The 21,668-nt window shown below is 42.4% G+C and overlaps 2 protein-coding genes across 4 annotated transcripts in view; one reads left to right on the top strand and one right to left on the bottom strand.

The window, feature by feature from the left end:
* TMEM131 (transmembrane protein 131) overlaps nucleotides 1-21,668 on the bottom strand; it is a 171,486-nt gene that overhangs the window by 124,711 nt on the left and 25,107 nt on the right. For 2 of the 3 annotated variants that reach the window (XM_008167357.4, XM_024104406.3), the window contains exon 2: nucleotides 18,734-18,810. In XM_008167357.4, the coding sequence (XP_008165579.3) occupies nucleotides 18,734-18,810 (77 nt within the window). The remainder of the gene's footprint in view (nucleotides 1-18,733; nucleotides 18,811-21,668) is intronic. The other variant, XM_042840820.2, reaches the window with a different exon arrangement.
* LOC135980772 (uncharacterized) lies at nucleotides 8,602-10,707 on the top strand. Its single transcript, XM_065580835.1, has 2 exons — nucleotides 8,602-9,506; nucleotides 10,101-10,707. Exons 1-2 carry the CDS (start codon nucleotides 8,966-8,968, stop codon nucleotides 10,601-10,603), a joined length of 1,044 nt encoding a protein of 347 aa, XP_065436907.1. The 5' UTR covers nucleotides 8,602-8,965; the 3' UTR covers nucleotides 10,604-10,707.

Raw genomic sequence — 21,668 nt, 5'->3', positions numbered from 1 at the left:
AGTTGTTTAGGTGGGCTCCCCAGCCTATTAGAGAGGCATCTGTTGTTAGAATCGGCGTTGGTTGCGTGAAGGGGTGCCTGCACGGATGTTGGATGGTTCTTTCCACCAGTGCAGGGAGCATTTGACCCTGGAGGGCATCAACAGCAGCTTGTTTAGCCTGTCCTTGTTCGGAGAGTAGACAGCAGATAATATAATCTTAAGTGAGCCAATTTCCAAACTTAAACAAGACACCTGATGTCAGTCTTGAACCAAGATCTTTGCAAACGCTGGCTAGAATTAAACTTCTGAACATAGAGGAATAAATGGAGATGTTCCTTCAACTTATTATTCAGTAGTTCAAATAAGTACTTCTGCAGCTACTGCCATAAATTATGAAGTTATGTCTTCTACTCCACTTGTGATTAAATGGCTCTCTCTCTCTCTCTCTCTATATATATATATATACACACACACACACATATATATACACGCACCTTATGCTTTAAAACTAAATTTAAAAGATTATGATGCTTCATACATGAAGACAGATCATAAACTTTGTATATCACTGAACAGAACACTCAATGTATTAACATTGAGAATCTGAGAATTTACAATGTATTAAAATTGTAAGCAGGAAGCAAAAACAAAGATCACTAAGAGATTGACATTTATACAGAAAAGTATTCTTTTGCCTATTTCACTGCCTGGGTTAAATGTAATACATGTAAAATGAGACTCAAATCTCAATGATTCTTTTGAAATCAAGGTGAACTAGGGTAAAATGACACCAAGGCAACGTGAACAGCTCATGAGCATAACTAAATCATTGCACAACTAAAGCAAATGCAAAACTGATGTGGCAGCTAATTGGCATTTCATAAAACTGATTAGTAATCTGCATAGTCCTGCAAAATCCATAATATATACAGATGCATAAAAGACAAGGGCTTTTCAATTACATACTCTCTTTTTGGACAATTTTTTTCTTCCAGCGTCAAATGAATTTGTGGGTGTTCTGTGTTGGAGCTTGGCATGCTCTTTTTCCTGTCTGACTTGGTCCACCTCTCCACCAGCTGTCAGCATGACTGCCAAGAACTAAAACTACGTATCAGTTATTCCTTCCCAATCCACGCTTTAAAGGGAAGGCAGTGCCGAGTTGAAAGTAATATTGTTCCCTATCACACACACTTTTACAGTACATACAAAATATATCCCCTCTTTCCTGAAAGAGATTCATCAATGAGAGTGTATCATTAGCATAAAAAACTTAAAGAAAAAATTTGTCAAATCTCACCTACACAGGAGGAAAGGTAATCATAAAATGCAGTTACAATGGCACAGTTAGCACTGTCCAAGATGAAGTTTGCACCTAGTCAAGGTTAAAAATAATGAGATGTATGCAAGTTTCTATAAGTTGCATAGTAAATGAATGCCATTTAGCAAACCTGACCATGTCATTTCTGGACACAGATCTCTTCTTTCACTTAGAAATAAAAGGTTTCTTTTAGTCAGTCTTCTGTGGCAGTATTTTTATTGTAACATCCACCTCATGATATGCATTTTTGCACAAACTAATATTAACTGCTTGTTAATTAATGGGACTGGTTTCCTCCAAGAAACTCTGCCTTTTGAGCTAACCATCTAGAAAATACAAAAAGTTTTACTCCACAATAGTTTTAGTTGTGAACAATTCCAAGATGTGTTCATCTTTACTTTTAGCAGCTATGCCTCCCAAACAAAAAAGTAATTTAGTGGGAAATGAATTCTTAAGTCTAGGTGAAATGAGGGAAAAATTGTTAATCTTATAAAGATAAACCAAGTGGGGTCTCGTTGTAATGGTCGCTGACTTAATGAATGGACACTGGAAGCTGTTAAACATTAGAGCTGACATTTTATGTCTAATAAAGCTTGAGATACTATCTTTTAAGAGAGAATGTTATTGCTTCAGAATGCTAGAAACTAAATTTGCAATTAAGTTTCTAATGTCAATCATAAATCAGCCCCATGCCTCTGCCCATCATCCACCTTCAAGCTAGAGACTTTCACCAGTTGCCATACCACATTTAAATGTACTCTCGTGCATATATTACTCCTGGGGGAATTTTGCGCCACTGTGCACGCACATAATTAATGTGCCATGCATATTTTTTTTCTCTGCAGAAAATAACTTCTGCTGGAAAGTTGCTGCAGTTATGCATTTTGCCCACCAGAGGGCACTGTGGCACTAGAACAGAGCCGCCGATCCCCAGCCAGCCCCAGCTACCATAGGGAAGAGAAAGGGGCTGCAGTGCCTTCTTCACAGCCCTGTCGGGCCAGGTCAGGAGAGAGGGGATATGGGGAGACAACATGGGGCTGCGGGGGGTGTGTGTCACAGATAGGGGCTTATAAGGGCTAGTGGTGGAGGACAGACTGGGGCAGGGGCTGAATGGGAGGGGAGGCACAGGGCCACAGTGGGGAAGGAGGTGGTGGGCCACAGGGGGACAGGGGAGAGGGTACAGGGCCAGATGGGCAAGTAATAGAGACCCCTAACACCAATATCCCAGGCAAAATGCTCTCCCCATCAGGAAACTTTTGCAGGTTTTTTTAAACTAATGGAAAATATTTTCACAATATCACAAAAGGATAATTTAATAAAAGGGCATCTGTTTTGAGTCCCTGATGCAAGTTTCAAACTACAAAATAAGCCAACATTCAAGAGGATGCATATTCAACCCTGTGGTTGACTCCAAGCATTAGACTTTTTCAACAAGATGTCTCTGGAAAAGTGGTAGATGGTGGCAACTATATTAAATAGTCCTATGTTCTAAAGTTGAATTTTTCTAATACTAGTACCTGCTTTTAGACACTAAATAAAAGTGACCTGATTATCATAACTGCTGAGCACCTGCAGCTCCCAAAAGGAGCCTTTTATTTCAATGCATTTGAGATGTGGACCAGTTCTCAGAACATTTCGTCCTGTCTTATTGGTATAAGTACTAATGAACCTGAACTTTCCATGCACATGTGTGAGAGCTCCCCAAAAAGATTTCTGACCTAGCAGTACGCATCTCAAAAATAAAAATGCATGATTTTCACCTTGAAGTGTCTGAAACTGATGGATAAAATATTGCTTACACTGGTAAACAAAGTGATTCAGAAATTCACATTTCTAATCAGAAATAGGCCCTGAATTCTAAAAAAAGGTAATATGGGCTTTATTTTGAAACTTTTCTACCTCAGATTGGGGCTCTCACTTTTGCAGTGCTGAATTAAGCATTTGATTCTGTAACTACCTCCCACCTTCAAGATTACAAATCCCACAATATCTAGTTTATTGAGTCTTTCTTCCCTAGAAATGTAAGGTCCTGTGAGTAGGGTTGGGAGGAGCAGCAACTAGAGGAAAGAAAAAGTAGTAACATGTATTGGACTTCATATAACACAGAAGTCAGCTGGAGGTCAGAGTTTGGATTGAGATTAACAAAACAAAACATAAAGGGGAAAAAAGCCTAAAGTAAATGGGGAAAAGAGAGACACCAGTCTTCCTGGCTGATTCAAAAAACAAGCCAAAAAGGTGACAGTGGCCCCAGTGCCTAATAATCTCTTGTCAAATTTATTCCAATGCCAATAACCTCATCCTAATCTGACAGATTTGAAAAGAGCAGTAAAAAAATTAGTTTCTTGCTATTTAGAAGTGCCATAGTAGGCACTCTACTTGTAGTGCAGTACAAGAATCTAAAGACAACCTTTCCAAAACTGGGGGATGGGATGGGTGGGTGGAAGGTGAACTGCAGTATTTAAAACTTAAAAACATTGTCTTAATTACCCACTCAAAGATGTCCCTATAATATTCCTTGCCAAACTAAGTCTGATTAAGGGTTAAAAAAAAACAAAAAGACTGTTTCTATTACAGTATTAGTAGAGAATACAAAAAATAAATCAGATAAGAATCACAACATAAATCTGCTAATTTTTTTCTACAGTATTCAGTTGATCTAGAGAAGTCAGAGAAATTTTATTTAAAAGGACTGCAGTGTGACGGGTTGGATCACAGAAACCCCCTTGGGAGCTGCCACCTGATGTGCAAAGAGTACCTCTGCTCCTGTTTTCCCTGCCAGCTCAGGACTCCAGCACCCTGTCTTGCTGAGCCAGACACTTCCGTCTGCTCCAACACAGACCCAGGGTCTGAATCACTTGTCCCAGAGCTGCAAGTTTACCTGAAAACAGCTCACAGAAGTGTGCTTGTCTTTAGCACTCAGATGCCCAACTCCCAATGGGGTTTAAACCCAGATGAATCCGTTTTACCTTGCATAAAGCTTATGCAGAGTAAACTCATAAATTGTTTGCCCTCTATAACACGGATAGAGAGATATGCACAGTTGTTTGCTCCCCCAGGTATTAATACATACTCTGAGCAAATTACTAAATAAAAAGTGATTTTATTAAATACAGACAGTAGGATTTACGTGGTTCCAAGTAGTAACAGACAGAACAAAGTAAGTCACCAAGTAAAATAAAATAAAATGTGCAAATCTATGTCTAATCAAACTAAATACAGATAAGTTCCTCACCAGTTCCAGAATGCTCCCTTTTACAGGCTAATCTCCTTTTAGCTTGGGTCCAGCAATCACTCACACCCCCTGTAGTTACTGTCCTTTGTTCCAGTTCCCTTCAAGTATCCTGGGAGGGGGGTGGAGAGGCTCCTTCCTTAGCCAGCTCAAGACCAAAATGGAGGGGTCTCCCACGGGTTTAAATAGACTCTTGTGGGTGGAGACTCCCCTCCTCCCTCCTATGCAAAGTCCAGCTCCAAGATGGAGTTTTGGAGTCACCTGGGCAAGTCACATGACACAGTCTTTACAGGCCGAAGCCATTGTTCACATGGCATCTTGCATGTCTCCAGGAAGACTTCTTATGTGGATTGGAGCATTCCAAGATGCATTGTTCCCCAAGTGTTTCCTGATCAGGTACTTAACCTGGCGAATTCCTTCCTAAAGAAGCTGACCAAAAGCCTCACAAAGCTTACTTAGAAACCAAGCAAGCATACAGCCCATATTCTTAACCTCAAGTAGAAAATGATATATATATGTACAAATAGGATGAATAGATATAGTAGACCATAACCTTTACGGAGATATATTACATGGCACAGGCAGCACAAAACATATTCCAGTTATGTCATACATACATTTATAAGCACCCCCTTCCCCATAAAGCCTTATGGGGTACACTGTCACATGCAGATTTCCTTTCATTCACCAGTGAATATCTCCCTAGTATCTAGGATGGAAAAAACGTGGAGACAACTGCAAATGAAAAATGCCAAAAAGCATGTCAGCCCAACTGGACTTTTTAAACCAAAATTCTTGCAACTAAGGGCTTGTACACACTACTGCTTATGTCAGTATAATTTATGTCACTCAAGGGTGTGAATAAGCCACCCCTCTGAGTGACAAATTACGCTGATCTAATTGCCAGTGTGAACATCACCATGTCAGCGGGAGAAGCTCTCCCACCGACATAGCTACTGCCTCTCGCAGAGATGGGTTTATTATTTATTTTATCAGTGCAGCTGCACCACTGTAGTGCTTCTAGCATAGACTAACCTGAGAGTCACCCCCAGTATTATTTTAGCAGCAAATCAAATATGCCCAAATGTTAACTCTGCTCCCACTGATGTCAACAGTAAAGCTCTCATTCCAACGGTGAGCACTTTTGGAAATCCCACCGTTAATTTTCTAAACATAACCAGAAAATCCTTCATTAATATTTACAAATCTTAAGGAGTCAGTTATACTTACTGCCATTTTCTTTCTACTGGTCCCTTTTAGGTAATAATATGACTTCCTACCAGCACTTGGCTGCATAAAATTCTAACGAAATAATGTTCGGCCTCTACATGAAGGCCAGTTTTGACATAAGAACCCAGTTTGAGAAAGTGCTGAACAATGAAAACCTTTACATACAATTCAAAGTGAAAGTCTAAACAAAATGAATAAAAAGGACAAATAGTCAAAAGGAAACAAAAAGATAATTACTACATAAATCTATACTCAGCTAATGATTGCTGCTGTTCTGAAACAGAACAGAACTTGATTTCTCTTGACACAGTTTGGGAAATATGTCTGTCAATTTATTAATTCCTTTGTTTTATGAATAGCATTTATGATTGTAGCTTTCAGCCTGGATTAGAACTTCCCTTTTGTAGCAGGCACAGACTGCAGGTATGTCTACACCACAGCTGCTGCTATGGCGCTGCAGCTGTGTCATGTAGCACTGTAGTGTAGATTCTTCCTACATCGACACAAGGGGATTTTCTGTTAATGCACTTAATCCACCTCTGTGAAGCAGTGTCAGAGAGCATGCTTTAAGAGCAGGCTCCAAGCAAACAGAGCCACTTCATTATCAAAAACTTTAGGCATTAGTTGGAGGAGTAGGGGCAGGAGACAAGAGGCTTTGGCTTCTCCAAGGACATTGACCAAAACCCAGGCACTCAATGGTGAGGACATGAAGAGGGAATTGCATTCAGGTGTTTATTATTTTGCATAGATCTGTAATTCTCCTGTACTAAGAGTAAAATGTGCATGTGTTTAAGAAGATCCTGTGCAAAGTCTGTGTTCCTTTACTTTACCTGCCATATGTCCCTGAAGACAGAAACTATAAACCAGAATGCCTATAAAGAGGGGATTCTGGGGGAGCATACCTAAGTGATTCAGGAAGTCGGGGAGGTTTAACACTGGTTTTAGGGCCTAAGGCAGTTGGACTGTGGAGCCTCACATCCCAAGGAAGGGTTTCATACAGGGAGTCTGCACTTAGGAGTGTACCCTACACAACAAAACACTGCCTGGACTCTGCCCCGATCCAGCAGTCTTGGATGCATGTGGGATCTAAAGGTTATGTCCAATTAACACAATCTGGTGACTGTCCCCCAAGAGGGACTCAGCCAATACTATAACACCTTGGTCAGAACCAAGCCTCATAAGGGGTTGGAATCATAAATTTGTTGGACTATCCTGTTCCCACTGGCTAAGCTAGTAGAAAAGGATGGAGAAAGCTCCTAAGCTACCACTGCTTCCCAGGTTTAGATTTCTTTTTAAACCTACTTATACAGTAATTTTCATACACTATTTTAAAACTAAAATTCAAAAGTCACTCCCAGTCATGATATACTAGGGATCTTTCATATCCATTCCTGTTTGTTATTAAGGCATGTTTCTAGTAGTACGAAAGCTGCTTGCTATGCTGCAGTTGAGCTCTTACAAGGCAACTGCCAAGCTGGTAAGGAACTAACAGTCTCTGCTCCACATTAATGAGCTCTAAGTTAATAAACAGAAGAATTAAATAAAGCATTAATGAATATCTTGATAAAGGTAATAAAAATCAAATATCCTAAATCTGTGAGTTCGCTGAACTAGTGGATTGAGAATTAGTCATTTTTTCCCCTGCTCTTTCATTACCTAACTCAGATGAGGTAGTGAAAACACCAGTTGACTCCAGCTGATGCAATCTGTTCTACTGACATTGGCTTTGCAATACTCATTCACTTCTGGGCTCTGTTGACTTTTTTAAAAAACCCTGAAGACTGAAGATAGTAATTTCCTCCATGCAACAAGACAAAATCCAATTTCTGAAATGATTCAAAAAAAGATTTATGTCAAAACATTTATCAGAAGCAAAGGTGAAAAACGTGCAGACATTTATAGAGTGCACAATCCTAGCACCTCAGAGATTTCCATAATGTCAGGGATTTCAATGATTTACATTATGAAATTGAGACACTATCTTTGGTTTATCAAAAAGTGTAGCAATGTGTGTTAAATACTTCTGTTAAAGCTATCAAATCACCCACAATTAAAGGAGTGGCAGCATCCTGGTTAAGACACTATAGCCTTTACAAAGGTGGTCTCCAGCCACAGGCTCCTAACTTTTCAGCTTGGTTCTTTTAGCAAGCTGTCCACACTGCAAAGTCACTATATTTCCTGTTAGTTTTTGTCCAGGAGATGCTGAGGATTGAGGCAGTTATGATTACTATACCTTTGGTGCTAAGCAGAATTTACATGAGTCTACCACCAAAGATACTGATTATACATAACTGTACATAGTTATTTTTATTGTTACTTTCCATCCCATATGGCCCTTCAATTCCTTCAACTGGTATATGCCAGCCAAGACTTGCACCCTTTTACAGTAGCCGGCTTCTGAAAGGAATTCTGCATACCTAAAATTATAGCAGAAAAAATAGCCTAAAACTCTTCAGTCAGTATGGATGTCTACACTAGCATTTTTGTAGATATAATTTGTGTTGCTCAGGGTGTGAAAACACACAGCCCTGAGCGACATAGTTACACTGACGGAAGCGCCGGTGTGGACAGTGCTATGTTGGTGGGAGAACGTCTCCTGCCGACATAGCTACTGCTGCTCATTGGGGTGATTTAATTATATCAACGGGAGAGAGTGGCTGAATGAGCGATCTTACAGAGGCCCTGCTGCCATCAGTACAGTTGTGCCACTGTAAGCTCTCTAGTGTAAACATGGCCTTAGAGTGAGCTTGAGGTTCTCTTGCCACTTCCTTAATAGTAGAAGAAAGGGTGTATTTATTCTTTAGGAGTAAAATGCTCTGCATAAGGCCTGGTCTACACTACGGGTTTAGGTCGACTTTAGCAGCATTAAACCGAATTAAGCCTGGACACGTCCACACAACGAAGCCCTTTCTTTCGGTTTAAAGGGTCCTTTAAACCGGTTTCTTTACACCACCTCCGACGAGGGGATTAGCGATAAAACCGGCCTTTGCGGGTCGGAATTGGGGTAGTGTGGACGGAATTCGACGTTATTGGCCTCCGGGAGCTATCCCACAGTGCTTCATTGTGACCGCTCTGGACAGCACTCTCAACTCAGATGCACTGACCAGGTAGACAGGAAAAGACCCGCGAAGGTTTGAATTTCATTTCCTGTTTGCCCAGCGTAGAGAGCACAGGTGACCACGCAGAGCTCATCAGCACAGGTAACTGTGATGGAGTCCTCCCAGGATCGCAAAAGAGCTCCAGCATGGACCGAACGGGAGGTACGAGATCTGCTCGCCATATGGGGAAATGAAGCAGTGATAGCTGAACTCCGTAGCAGTAAAAGAAATGGAAAAGTATTAGAAAAGATCTCCAAGGCCATGAAGGACCGAGGCCATAACAGGGACACACAGCAGTGCCGCGTGAAAATTAAGGAGCTACGGCAAGCTTACCACAAAGCCAGAGAAGCAAACGGAAGGTCCGGGGCAGAGCCGCAAACTTGCCGCTACTACGCGGAGCTGCATGCGATCCTAGGGGGTGCAGCCACCACTACCCCAACCGTGTGCTATGACTCTCTCACTGGAGAAACACACAGGGAAGACGGTTCGGGGAACGAGGAAGATGACGATGGAGGTACTGTAGGTAGCTCACAGCAGCAAGGAAGCGGAGAAACCGGTTTCCCCAACAGCCAGGATATGTTTGTGACCCTGGACCTGGAACCAGTAACCCCCGAACTCACCCAAGACCCTCAGGGCACACAGGAGACCTCTGGTGAGTGTAACTTTGTAAATATTTGTAAACATTACAAAAAAAAAGCAAGCGTGTTTAATGATTACTTTGCCCTGGCAATCGCGGCCAGTACATCTACTGGAAAAGTCTGTTAACGTGTATGGGGATGGAACGGAAATCCTCCAGGGACATCTCCAGAAAGCTCTCCTGGTTGAAATGGGGTGATTTTATTAAGGGGACATTCAGAGGCGCCCGTTCCTGCTCTTCTGACCAGAAATGTTCCCCGCTGTTAACCACGCGGTGGGGGGAGGGGTGAAGTGATCATCCCAGAGAATCGTGTGTGTGTGGGGGGGGGGGGTTTACTTGTGTTTGTGCCGCATGTTAACCGGGAAACCGCAGCCCCCTCCTTTTACATTGAAACCCCATTTTAAATGGACAACCCAATTCATCCTTTATATGGGAAATGCGCTGCTGTTTGCAACCTTTCCCGCATGTTAAGAAGGATAAAAAAGCCAAAACACTGTGGCCTACGATGGCTGCCTGCAAGCCGAAATATGCGACCTTGTAATGAAAGAGTGTACCCATTGTTCTCTAAAATGTGTCTTTTTTAACCACCTCTCCCTTCTCCTCCACCAGCTGCAAATGTTTCTCCTTCGCAGAGGCTCGTGAACATTAGAAAGAGAAAACGTAGGACGAGGGACGAGATGTTCACGGAGCTGCAGATGTCCGCCCACGCTGATAGAGCACAGCAGAATGCGTGGAGGCAGTCAATGTCGGAGATGAGAAAAGCCCAATATGAACGAGAGGAGAGGTGGCGGGCTGAATCGCGGGATGAACAGAGTAAGTGGCGGGCTGAAGACGATAGGTGGCGTCAGCTTGCAGACAGACGGCAAGAGGCAATGCTCCGTCTGCTGGAGCATCAAACTGATATGCTCGAGCGTATGGTTGAGTTGCAGGAAAGGCAGCAGGAGCAGAGACCGCCGCTGCAGCCCCTGTGTAACCAACAGCCCTCCTCCCCAAGTTCCATAGCCTCCTCACCAAGACGCCCAAGAACACGGTGGGGGGGCCTCCGTCCACCCAGTCACTCCACCCCAGATGATCGCCCAAGCATCAGAAGGCTGGCCTTCAATAAGAGTTAAAGTTTTAAAATGCAGTGTGTCCTTTTCCATCCCTCCTTCCCCACCCATCCCAGGCTACCTTGGCAATTATCCTCCTACCTCTGTAAGGAACTAATAAAGAATGCATGAATGTGAAAAAACAATGACTTTATTGCCTCTGCAAGCGGGAGGGGAGGGTGGGGTGGGGTTGTTGGTTTACAGGGAAGTAGAGTGAACCGGGTCGGGGGGGGGGGGGGGGGGTGTTGGAGGGTTCATCAAGGAGAAACAAACAGAAGTTTCACACAGTAGCCTGGCCAGTCACAAAACTCGTTTCCAAAGCTTCTCTGATGCGCACCGCACCCTGCTGTGCTCCTCTAACCGCCCTGGTGTCTGGCTGCGCGTAATCAGTGGCCAGGCGAGTTGCCTCAACCTCCCACCCCGCCATAAAGGTCTCCCCCTTACTCTCACAGATATTGTGGAGCGCACAGCAAGCAGCAATAACAATGGGGATATTCTTTTCGCTGAGGTCTGAGCGAGTCAGTAAGCTGCGCCAGCGCGCTTTTAAACGTCCAAATGCACATTCCACCACCATTCGGCACTTGCTCAGCCTGTAGTTGAACAGGTCCTGACTCCTGTCCAGGCTGCCTGTGTACGGCTTCATGAGCCATGGCATTAAGGGGTAGGCTGGGTCCCCAAGGATCACAATAGGCATTTCAACATCACCAATGGTCACTTTCTGGTCCGGGAAGAAAGTCCCTTCCTCCAGCTTTCGAAACAGAGCAGAGTTCCTGAAGACGCGAGCATCATGTACCTTTCCCGGCCATCCCACGTTGATGTTGGTGAAACGTCCCTTGTGATCCACCAGGGCTTGCAGCAGCATTGAAAAGTACCCCTTGCGGTTTACGTAGTCGGTGGCTTGGTGCTCCGGTGACAAGATAGGGATATGGGTTCCGTCTATGGCCCCACCACAGTTTGGGAATCCCATTTCAGCAAAACCATCCACTATTGACTGCACGTTGCCCAGAGTCACTACCCTTGCTATCACCAGGTCTTTCATTGCCCTGGCAAATTGGATCACAGCAGCCCCCACCGTAGATTTGCCCACTCCAAATTGATTCCCGACTGACCGGTAGCTGTCTGGCGTTGCAAGCTTCCACAGGGCTATCGCCACTCGCTTCTCAACTGTGAGGGCTGCTCTCATCTTGGTATCCTGGCGTTTCAGGGCAGGGGAAAGCAAGTCACAAAGTTCCATGAAAGTGCCCTTACGCATGCGAAAGTTTCGCAGCCACTGGGAATCGTCCCATACCTGCAGCACGATGCAGTCCCACCAGTCTGTGCTTGTTTCCCGGGCCCAGAATTGGCGTTCCACGGCATGAACCTGCCCCAGTGACACCATGATTTCCACATTGCTGGGGCCTGTGCCTTGTGAGAGGTCTATGTCCATGTCAATTTCCTCATCACTCTCGTCGCCGCGCTGCAATCGCCTCCTCGCCTGGTCCGGGTTTCGCCTTGGCATGTCCTGGCTCTGCATATACTCCAGGACAATGCGCGTGGTGTTCATAGTGCTCATAATTGCCGCGGTGATCTTAGCGGGCTCCATGATCCCAGTGCTAGCTATGGCGCCTGGTCAGAAAAAAGGCGTGAAAGTAGTATCTGATGGACCAGGAGAAGGAGGGAGGGCGGGAGGGCCGAGTGACGACATGGTGTACAGGTACAGGAACAGGGAGAAACACAAACAACTGTCACACAGAATGGTCCCCCCAAAGATTAAACTGGAAACCCTGGGCTTAGCAGGCCGTTGATTTCACGGAGGAAGGGGAAGCAAATGAATACAGAACAAATCTATTTTTTACATCTTAAGGTGGCAGCCGACGGTGCAGCATGAGTGATAGCCTCTCCAGTACGATGATGACGGTTACCAATCATAAAATACCATCATCTGCCAAAAGGCAAGGGGCTGCTGCTGTGTAGCAATGCAGCCCCACGTCTGCCAGCCCCACGTCCGCCAGCACCCAGCATCGCCCTCGGCCTCTTCTGGGTGCTTAGCAGACAATACTGGGCAATTGGCAGAAAATAGTATATTACGACTGGTAACCATCATCATCAAAACAGTAGCATGTCTGCCCAGGTGGCCATGATTGACAGCCATACCAGTATGACGACGATGGGTACCAGTCATAATATACCATCGCCTGCAAGGGGCTGGTGCAATGCAGCCCTACGGCTGCCAGCCCCACGACTATCACTCATGCTACACCGTCTACCGCCAAAAGGCAGTTAGCAGCTGCTGCTGTGTAGCAATGCAGTCCCACGTCTGCCGGCACCCAGAGGACATATGGTGACGGTGAGCTCAGCTGAGCTGAGCGGGCTCCATGTTGTCTGCACAGGTAACCCAGGTAAAAAGGCGTGAATCTATTGTCTGCCGTTGCTGTGACGGGGGAGGGAGGGGCCTGACGACATGTACCCAGAACCGCCCGCGACACTGTTTTGCATCATCCGGGCATTGGGATCTCAACCCAGAATTCAAAGGGGCGGCGGAGACTGCGGGAACTGTGGGATAGCTGTGGGATAGCTACCCATAGTGCAATGCTCCAGAAGTCGACGCTAGCCTTGTACTGTGGACGCGGTCCGCCGACTAGAGCACCTAGAGCATTTTATTGTGTGGACACACACAATCGGCTGTATACAACCGATTTCAATAAAACCGGCTTCTATAAATTCGAACTAATTTCGTACGGAGCAGTACCTAACAGCCATTTAAGGTGAGAAGTGGATCACTAGCCTAGAAGATAACTGCCCTACTTAGAGTGGGTGAGTAAATATTAGACAAATGGGGGGAGGAGGGGGGGAGACACACACACACACACACACGCCCCCTCTTCTGTATTGCCTCAAGTTTAGAGTAAATCCCTTTCTTAGGGGACAGCAGCCCTTGGCGCACACTTCAAATTTGCTTGTTTGTCAACAGCCATGAAGAGTTTATTCTGAAAGTTAAAGGTGTTTATTTGTATTTGTTTTTAAAAATACAGTTTTTTAAAAGATGTGGTAAAGTATCATTCAGCCTAACATAGGGTCACATCTTGTTGACAGATAGCAATTATAGTTTATTTCTATACATCTCCCTTTCCTTGCCCCCAGGTATACATCTCCCTTCTGTAGGAGGGAGACATGTTGGCAAACTTTCAGCCAGCTTTTGAATAGCTGCAGAACTGCCAACATCCCTCTTGCACAATTTGATGACTCTGACTTGCTAAATCCTCCTGGACAGGTTTACTTGCGACTTAAGGTAAGTCTCTATTGTGAAAGAAAATTATGGTTAGTGTAGTGTGAAGTTTTCATTTATGTTAGTTACGAATAACTCACAGGTCATGCCAAACAAGGGCCAACAAAAGGTGTAGTACAACACATTTTTTTAAATCTATTATAGAGCCAACAGTTTTAGGAAGTCTACAGCTATAACCCTCATTATTGGTTAAGTTGTTCACCTCTTGGCAGTCTCCCTTTGTTGCCATGAGAGTATAATATCTTCAAGTGACAAACATGAGTACTATCAAAATTTTGAAGATCAAAAATTATCCTCCCTCTTGAGATTAATTTTAGATTTTAAATTCTGTCATCTTAAATCATCAAGGTTAGAAATGAATGCTGTAAGGCAGGAAGCCTACAATGACAAATGTCTACTGGTGTAAAGATTTTTCTAGCTATTCAGACCAAAATATTGGGTCAAAAACTTATTCACCCAGGACTGAAAGTTGCCATGCCTGCACAATTTTCAATCCCTGGTTTCACCTGGTCCATGTTTTTTGGAGGAAAAAAAGTTGAAGTTCATTGGTACTTTACACAGAAGCTATTTGAGAAAGCTTCCAGGTTTGGAATACTGTATATAGTCCCAGAGGACATGGATTTGGATACAGAATGTAGGTGGAGGTGACCAAATCTGCAAAATTAACACAGCTAAAACCCTACCTCTATCATGGACACAATTACCATGCATTAATTCAACCATATATTCCAATCTAAACTGTTGCACTTAAATCTTCTACGTTGTTCCCTTAAGGCAAGCAGAACATCATACTTGTGCATACTTTAGTAGGTGCGCTTGTTCAGGGAAATCCCCTGGCAGGCCGGGCCGGTTTGTTTACCTGCAGCATCTGCAGGTTCGGCCAATCGCGGCTCCCACTGGCCGCAGTTCGCCGCTCCAGGCCAATGGGGGCAGTGGGAAGTGGTGGCCAGCACATCCCTTGGCCCATGCCTCTTCTCGCAGGCCCCATTGGCCTGGGGCGGCGAACCGCAGCCAGTGGGAGCTGAACCTGAATCGGCCGAACCTGCGGACGCGGCAGGTAAACAAACCGGCCCAGCCCGCCAGGGGCTTTCCCTGAACAAGTGGCAGATCGACTTTGAGAACCACTGTTTTAGTACACTCACGCCATAATTCACAGAAAAAATGACTCTCTCCCCTACTTCTCAGCAGCACTTTAATAGCAACCTGCTGCAAGATCTCTCACTCACCAAGGCTTCTTTACTTTTATAAAATTTGATATAGACTATTACTAATAAATTAGATTTCTATACTCTGTGGGTGACTAACAATTAAAAACAAACTAAACAATTATACTAAGTATTATAAACAATAAAGATATTTTGACTACATTTTGGCACACATTTTCCTTGCTTTTGGTGGTCAAAATCTCAGAGTGCAGTAATTTGTAATGGGCTCCCAACTAATATGAATTAGCAGTGTTCTACTGTGAGTGTATTTTCCAGGTATATATACACGTTTTGATCTTAAAATCAATAACAAGACTAGTTTTCCTTTCAGCACCAGTAGATAAAGCAAATTGTGCAACAGTTGGCACTTTTGTAATTTGTCTACTGGATAAGTAAATTCCCTCCGGGGTATAAAAGTTTGCTTCTTACCCTGAGATACGTATCACTTCCTTAAGGAGAGGACACCCAAGAACGTTTGATACAATGTTTCTTAATTCCATTACTGAAGTTCTGCATACAAAATCAGTTATTTTAAATATTATCTGAATGCTGGTATCTGACCTTCAGACAAGCTTTTTTAAAATTCAAAACTTAAGTTATTGTTATGATTCTCATTCTACAGCATCAGGTGACCCAGAAAAACCTTTCATTTTTATAAGAACTTATTCATAGAGAGGTGAATGCTCAGTCTTGAATAGTGATGCGTAAAAGCACTCTGACAGTGGTGCAGTGTAACACTACAGAAGTAGACACTGCAGAGTTTACAGCTTCCGTAAAAATAACTGTTCTCTGACAAGATATGCAAGTTGAACTTATGATAAATATATTTTCTCTGTTGTGTTGCAATGGATCAGCTGAAATGAGTAACTGACAAACCACCATATTAAAAACTACAGAACAAGGAGAAAAATAGTTTACTATTATAGCAAGAAAACATCAAAATGAAATAGCTTGAGAGTACAATATACTGTACAATGATAACTCAAAAGAACTGGCCTTTGAACTGTACAAACATTTTGGCCTTTACTGTACCTTTCTATACTATTTTTGCTAAGTACATTTTTAATATAAGAGTAAATCATTAAAGTTTTACATACTCAACTTTCAGAGCATGTGAATAAAATTGGACCAGCAACAACCAATGGAAGCCATAGTAAGTTTACTAACTTACAGTTAAAGTTGCTAGAATACAAACTTTATACAAAAACCTATATTGTGAATGTTAGCCCTGCAAATGTTATCTGCACATACATGACACAAATTCTATGATCATGTACTATTGCTTAAATAGGTCTTCATTTAGATGCAAGCTGCAGTGAGAAAAATCAAGCACTCAATAGAGTTCTTGCCTCATTCATTTAAATGATGCACCTTAGAAAAGTTATAGAAAAATAATTGTAGGACTGTATTTCAGAAATAGTACATGATCAGGTAATAAGACCATCATTATACACATACAAGGGTACAGAGTTAAGGTTGCAGGAACAACTTTGACTGGCATTTTCCAAGTGCTATATCAGGTAACCTGTAAAATGCTAGGAAGTTTGAAATATTTTACAAAGGAAATCAGAGATTGCATATACTTTTGCTAGACATTACCAAATGCCCTGCCCTCAAAAGGTCCATAAACATGAAAAATGTTCCTGGACAATATTATCTATTGCTAGTGCTACAGTTAAAATACACAAGACCATTACATGACGATAATGGCATAAGAAAATCTGTCATTACACATGCCAATAACATTATTTCTGAGCCACCTGCTTATGCATCTCACTAATCACTGATGTATGTATATTTTTGACTAAGGTGTATACAATTAGAGATTGATATGATGATAAAGTGCATTAGCAGGTCTGGTGGCTCAGAGATAGTGGCATTAGAATTTGTAGGGTGAATATACACATTCCAATTTAATAACTGAATATATATTTGCTAGTTACTTTTTCTAGTCCTTTGCATTCTTAAACCTCCAAACCCTTAAGCATTAATTATAACAATCTTAATACGTATTTTGTATAAAGGCTATTTCCTCTAATAATCTTAACTGTAATTTGAGATTTTGTTTGCATGCAAGTTTGTATACAGTGTCTTAGCCGTACATATTTGTATTATAGTAATGTATAGGGACCAACAGGGAAGTAATTGTGCTAGATGTTGTCATGAATACTAGCCCTATTGTATATTTCAGGGTTAATAGCTTTTACAGCTCAGGTGCGCTACAAGTAGAGTTTACAATCTCTGTAATCCCGAAACAAATAATTGAGTCATAAACCCAGAATTATAGGGCTCTCAATCTTCACCCAACTTGCAAGCACTACTGGATTTTAAGCTTGTTAACTATCATAAGACCAAGTACCAAAGGGCTCTCAGTTGTCATGAATTTCATCATCTTCCCAACTGTGATAGTAACAAACGAGAAATGTGGGACTTGTCTACATGAGGAACTTGCACAAGTTTAGTTTAAAGGTATGATTTTAACCTGGTTTACTTAGTTAAACTAGTGCAAACCCTTTGCAAGGACACTTATTTCAGTTTAAACCAGGCTTATTTCTGTTTAACTTAATTCAATTAAAGAATCATTTTAAGCAAGACAGAATTAAGTCACTAAAATCAAAATAAGAGTATCCACACCCTTGTTTTTACCTATTTAAAATTGATTTTAGTTAAACCACACCTTAAGTTAAATGAGTGCAAATTTATCATGCACACAAGGCCTTGCACATTAGGCAGAGCCCCATGTATAAATGTAATTATGCACCTGTATACCTTGCCACAAGATTGTGCTCCATAATTTTTTTTAAATGAAATCTTAGACTAGATCTCTACCCATGATGGTTGTGAGGACAACCTTTAAAATGGATGAAGACAGCCTGAAACGAAAACTTAGAGAAACAAACTACCCTGTTCATCAAGGGTGTTCACATCGAAGTCCGATGACAATTTAAATCTTAACATTAGCAATTTCATTGCTGATCAGTTTAGCTGAATCAAGCCAAGGCACTACACTGTTATTTTTGGACATAATGGCAGGTACTAAGGAAGTATACAGCGGGCCAGTTGCCATCAAAAGGTTGCAGGAGCAAGAAACAAGGAACTCAAACAGCCCTGCCAAATGCAAAGGAATCTAAGCTACTATCGCTTAAGCTCAACTGATGGCAGTAAAGGTAGGAGTGCTAGCACAAACAAGGTACTGGCAGCCAATGGTGTATTAAGCCCTGTCAGAGTAGGTGCACATGACATAGGGATCGATAACAGTGCCTAAAAACAATGGCAGCTACCTAGAAACCTCTTTACGCTAATGGTCCCACTCACTCTGCTACCACTAATGGGCTGAAAAAGTGGTAGTAATGGTGGGAAATTTTAGCAAAAGTTATGCCTAGTGTATACACAGACTTTGCGATGCCCTTATCTAATGTTCCATTCAAAGGAATAATATTGCTCAGACAGTGCAGTTTAATTATTCATCAGCTTGCAGTAAGACAATAGAAAAAAATATGTTGAAGATTTCATAAAGTCAGTTAAGAAAATCCACAGTTTTAGCCGTACTTCCTAATTTACTTAAATCAAGATCCACTAAACCAAAATACATTGAATGCAGCTAGCAAGTTAAAAAAGGGATGAAAGTTACAGAAGTGATAAAAGACAGAGGTGAGCTAAAACTTTAAACTGATATGGTCTTACTTTATGACTGTTTACCTGCAATAAGCCTCCTTCATTGAAGCGTAGCACTTCTATTATGCTATCCGACTGGATGAAAGCTGTGAAGTAAAGGGAAAGCTAGTTACTGACAGAAATATTCTTAACCCCATAACATTAACAAACATAACTGGAAGCATTATATTTGCCTTGCACAAACAGTTTATGAAAGCTATTGTTACTTAAGTTACATGAGTACCCAGCTCCCCCTCCCCCCACCCATGAAAATCCCAGACTTTTGCTATGAAAGATGAGGGGCAACAACAAAAGCTTCAATACCATGTCTTAGTGACTAATTGATTATCCCACCAGAGATGCACAGCTCAATTCCAAGTTTTCTATGCAAGCACCACATTTGTCTATGTTCTGAATCCAATTTTTCTAGTGTAACTGAAGGACTGGTTGAATTAAAAGTCAGCTATTCATCCAAGTTGCTTATTCATGAAGGAAGCACGAGCATGACAGTATTGTAGCTGATTAGCTATTTTTAATCAATAAGCATCAGTAGTGAATATCATGGTCAAACACTGAAACATTACCCTAAATGGTAACTGAGCATCATTCTTTAATTTCTAGTTTAAAACTGACTAGAACTCAACTACTTCAATTGTCTGCCTTACTTTTGACTTCCATTATATCCTAAAAGATTTTAGAATAGTGAATAACAGTGTATTACACCTGTCATATATCAGCAAAGTTCAAGACAAAAAATACTCAAATACTTGAGGTTCATTTCATATCAGCAGTAGAGCTGGACAGCAAAGTTGAAACATTTTTTCCAATAACACTTTACTGGTTCATCAAAATCTAAACATTTTGTGGAAACTGACTTAGACAAACTTCTGATGGAACCCTGCCTGGTCTCCTCCTATCTCATCCACTTAGTTCTAGGGCAGGGGTTCTCAAACTGGGGGTCGGGACCCCTCGGGGGTCACGAGGTTATTACAGGGGGATCGCAAGCTATCAACCTCCACCTCAAATCCCGCTTTGCCTCCAGCATTTATAATGGTGTTAAATATATAAAAAAGTGTTTTTAATTTATAAGGGGGAGTTGCACTCAGAGATTTGCTATGTGAAAGGGGTCACCAGTAAAAAAGTTTGAGAGCCACTGTTCTAGGGCAACCCGGCTATGCAGAGTGCCTTGGAATTGGGGACCACTGGGCTACCTGGATCCACTGACTCACTGTGAGTCGGGGAGCCCTAACTCCCAAGGCCCTTGGTAGCCTGGAGCACAGCAAGCACTCCCAGGCTCCTGGCTCCCCTTCTGCTCACTGGCTGAGCCTCAGAGCTTGGGAGGCAGTGCTCCTAGGGCTTCCCGTTCCTGGCTCCTGGTCAGCCCAATAGGCCTACTAATGAGGATCTGGGACTTCCAGGCTTTCTGGGTCCAAGGCAGCCCATCAGGGGGCCACTAGGGAGTCAGGAACTCTAAACCCTGACAACTGCTGACTGAAATTAATAAATTATCAGTTTCACTGCCACTCACAGAAGCTAGTCAGTGGCTGAATTGATCAGACTAACAATTTGAGTCAGCAGCTGCCAGGGCTTCCAGGGTCACTATCTTCATGGCAGCTAAGCAGGTGGGCAGCTGGAGATGCCAGGGAGCATATTTCATTTCAGAATACTGCATTTCAGTATTTCCAAAATGGAAAAAAATTGCCAAGTTTCAGTTCTGTGATTTTAAATTGTGGTTTTTCATCCCATTTGGAACAAAAAAAAATTAAAAATCTCAAATTTGTGCAGAACTGAAGTTTGGTTTCCCAATCAGCTCTAACCAGAAGATTGATTTGCTTTCCATAGAGCTAAGGAAAAGATATTACACTGGATGCCGGGGGGGGGGGGGGGGGGAGGGGGGGAGGGGCAATTCTCTTAAGAAGGTGGCATTTAATTAACTTTTTAGCCCCAACACTGGCCAGCTCCCTTCAAAGTTTGATTCACTGCACAATATTCAGCCACTGTGGCCAAGGGAGAGAAATCAGCCCTGATCTAGAGAGTGTTGCCACTAGACCACTGAGGCAGCTTTCTTGGCCCCTTCCCTTCTGTTTCAGCAGCTAAAGCAAAAGATACCATTATCCAACTTATTTATTCAATCTAATTATGGAGTTTAGTTTATAAAAAGTCTCAGAGGTCTAGTCTATAAATATAGTGCTATGTAAAAAGTAGTACTTTAATGTACTCTGTAGAGCCCTTTTAGCTAATTTTGCTATCAAAATACTGTTTTCCTTCACAGTGCAGTTAGGAACATAAGAATGGCCATACGGAGTCAGACCAAAGGTCCATCCAGCTCAGTATCCTGTCTGCCAACAGCGGCCATTGCCAGGTGCCCCAGTGGGAATGAACCGAACACGTAATGATCAAGTGATCTCTCTCTTGCCACCCATCTCCACCATCTTACAAACAGAGGCTAGGGACACCATTCCTTACCCATCCTGGCTAATAGCCATTAATGGACTTAACCTCCATGAATTTATCTAGTTCTCTTTTAAACCCTGTTATAGACCTAGCCTTTTCAACCTCCTCAGGCAAGGAGTTCCACAAGTTGACTGTGCACTGTGTGAAGAAGAACTTCCTTTTATTTGTTTTAAACCTGCTGCCTATTAATTTCGTTTGGTGGCCCCTAGTTCTTATATTATGGGAACAAGTAAATAACTTTTCCTTATTCACTTTCTCCACATGTCAATCATATCCTCCTTTAGTCTCCTCTTTTCCAAGCTGAAAAGTCCTAATTTCTTTAATCTCTCCTCATATGGGACCCATTCCAAACTCCTAATCATTTTAGTTGCCCTTCTCTGAACCTTTTCTAATGCCAGTATATCTTTTTTGAGATGCGGAGCCCACATCTGTACGCAGTATTCAAGATGTGGGCATACCATGGATTTATATAAGGATAATAAGATATTCTTCATCTGATTCTCTAACCCTT

Source organism: Chrysemys picta, chromosome 1 (genome assembly GCF_011386835.1).
Source record: "Chrysemys picta bellii isolate R12L10 chromosome 1, ASM1138683v2, whole genome shotgun sequence".
Lineage (NCBI taxonomy): Eukaryota > Metazoa > Chordata > Testudines > Emydidae > Chrysemys > Chrysemys picta.
The sequence above is the reverse complement of the archived record's forward strand: the minus strand, read 5'-3'. Positions and strand labels throughout refer to the sequence as shown.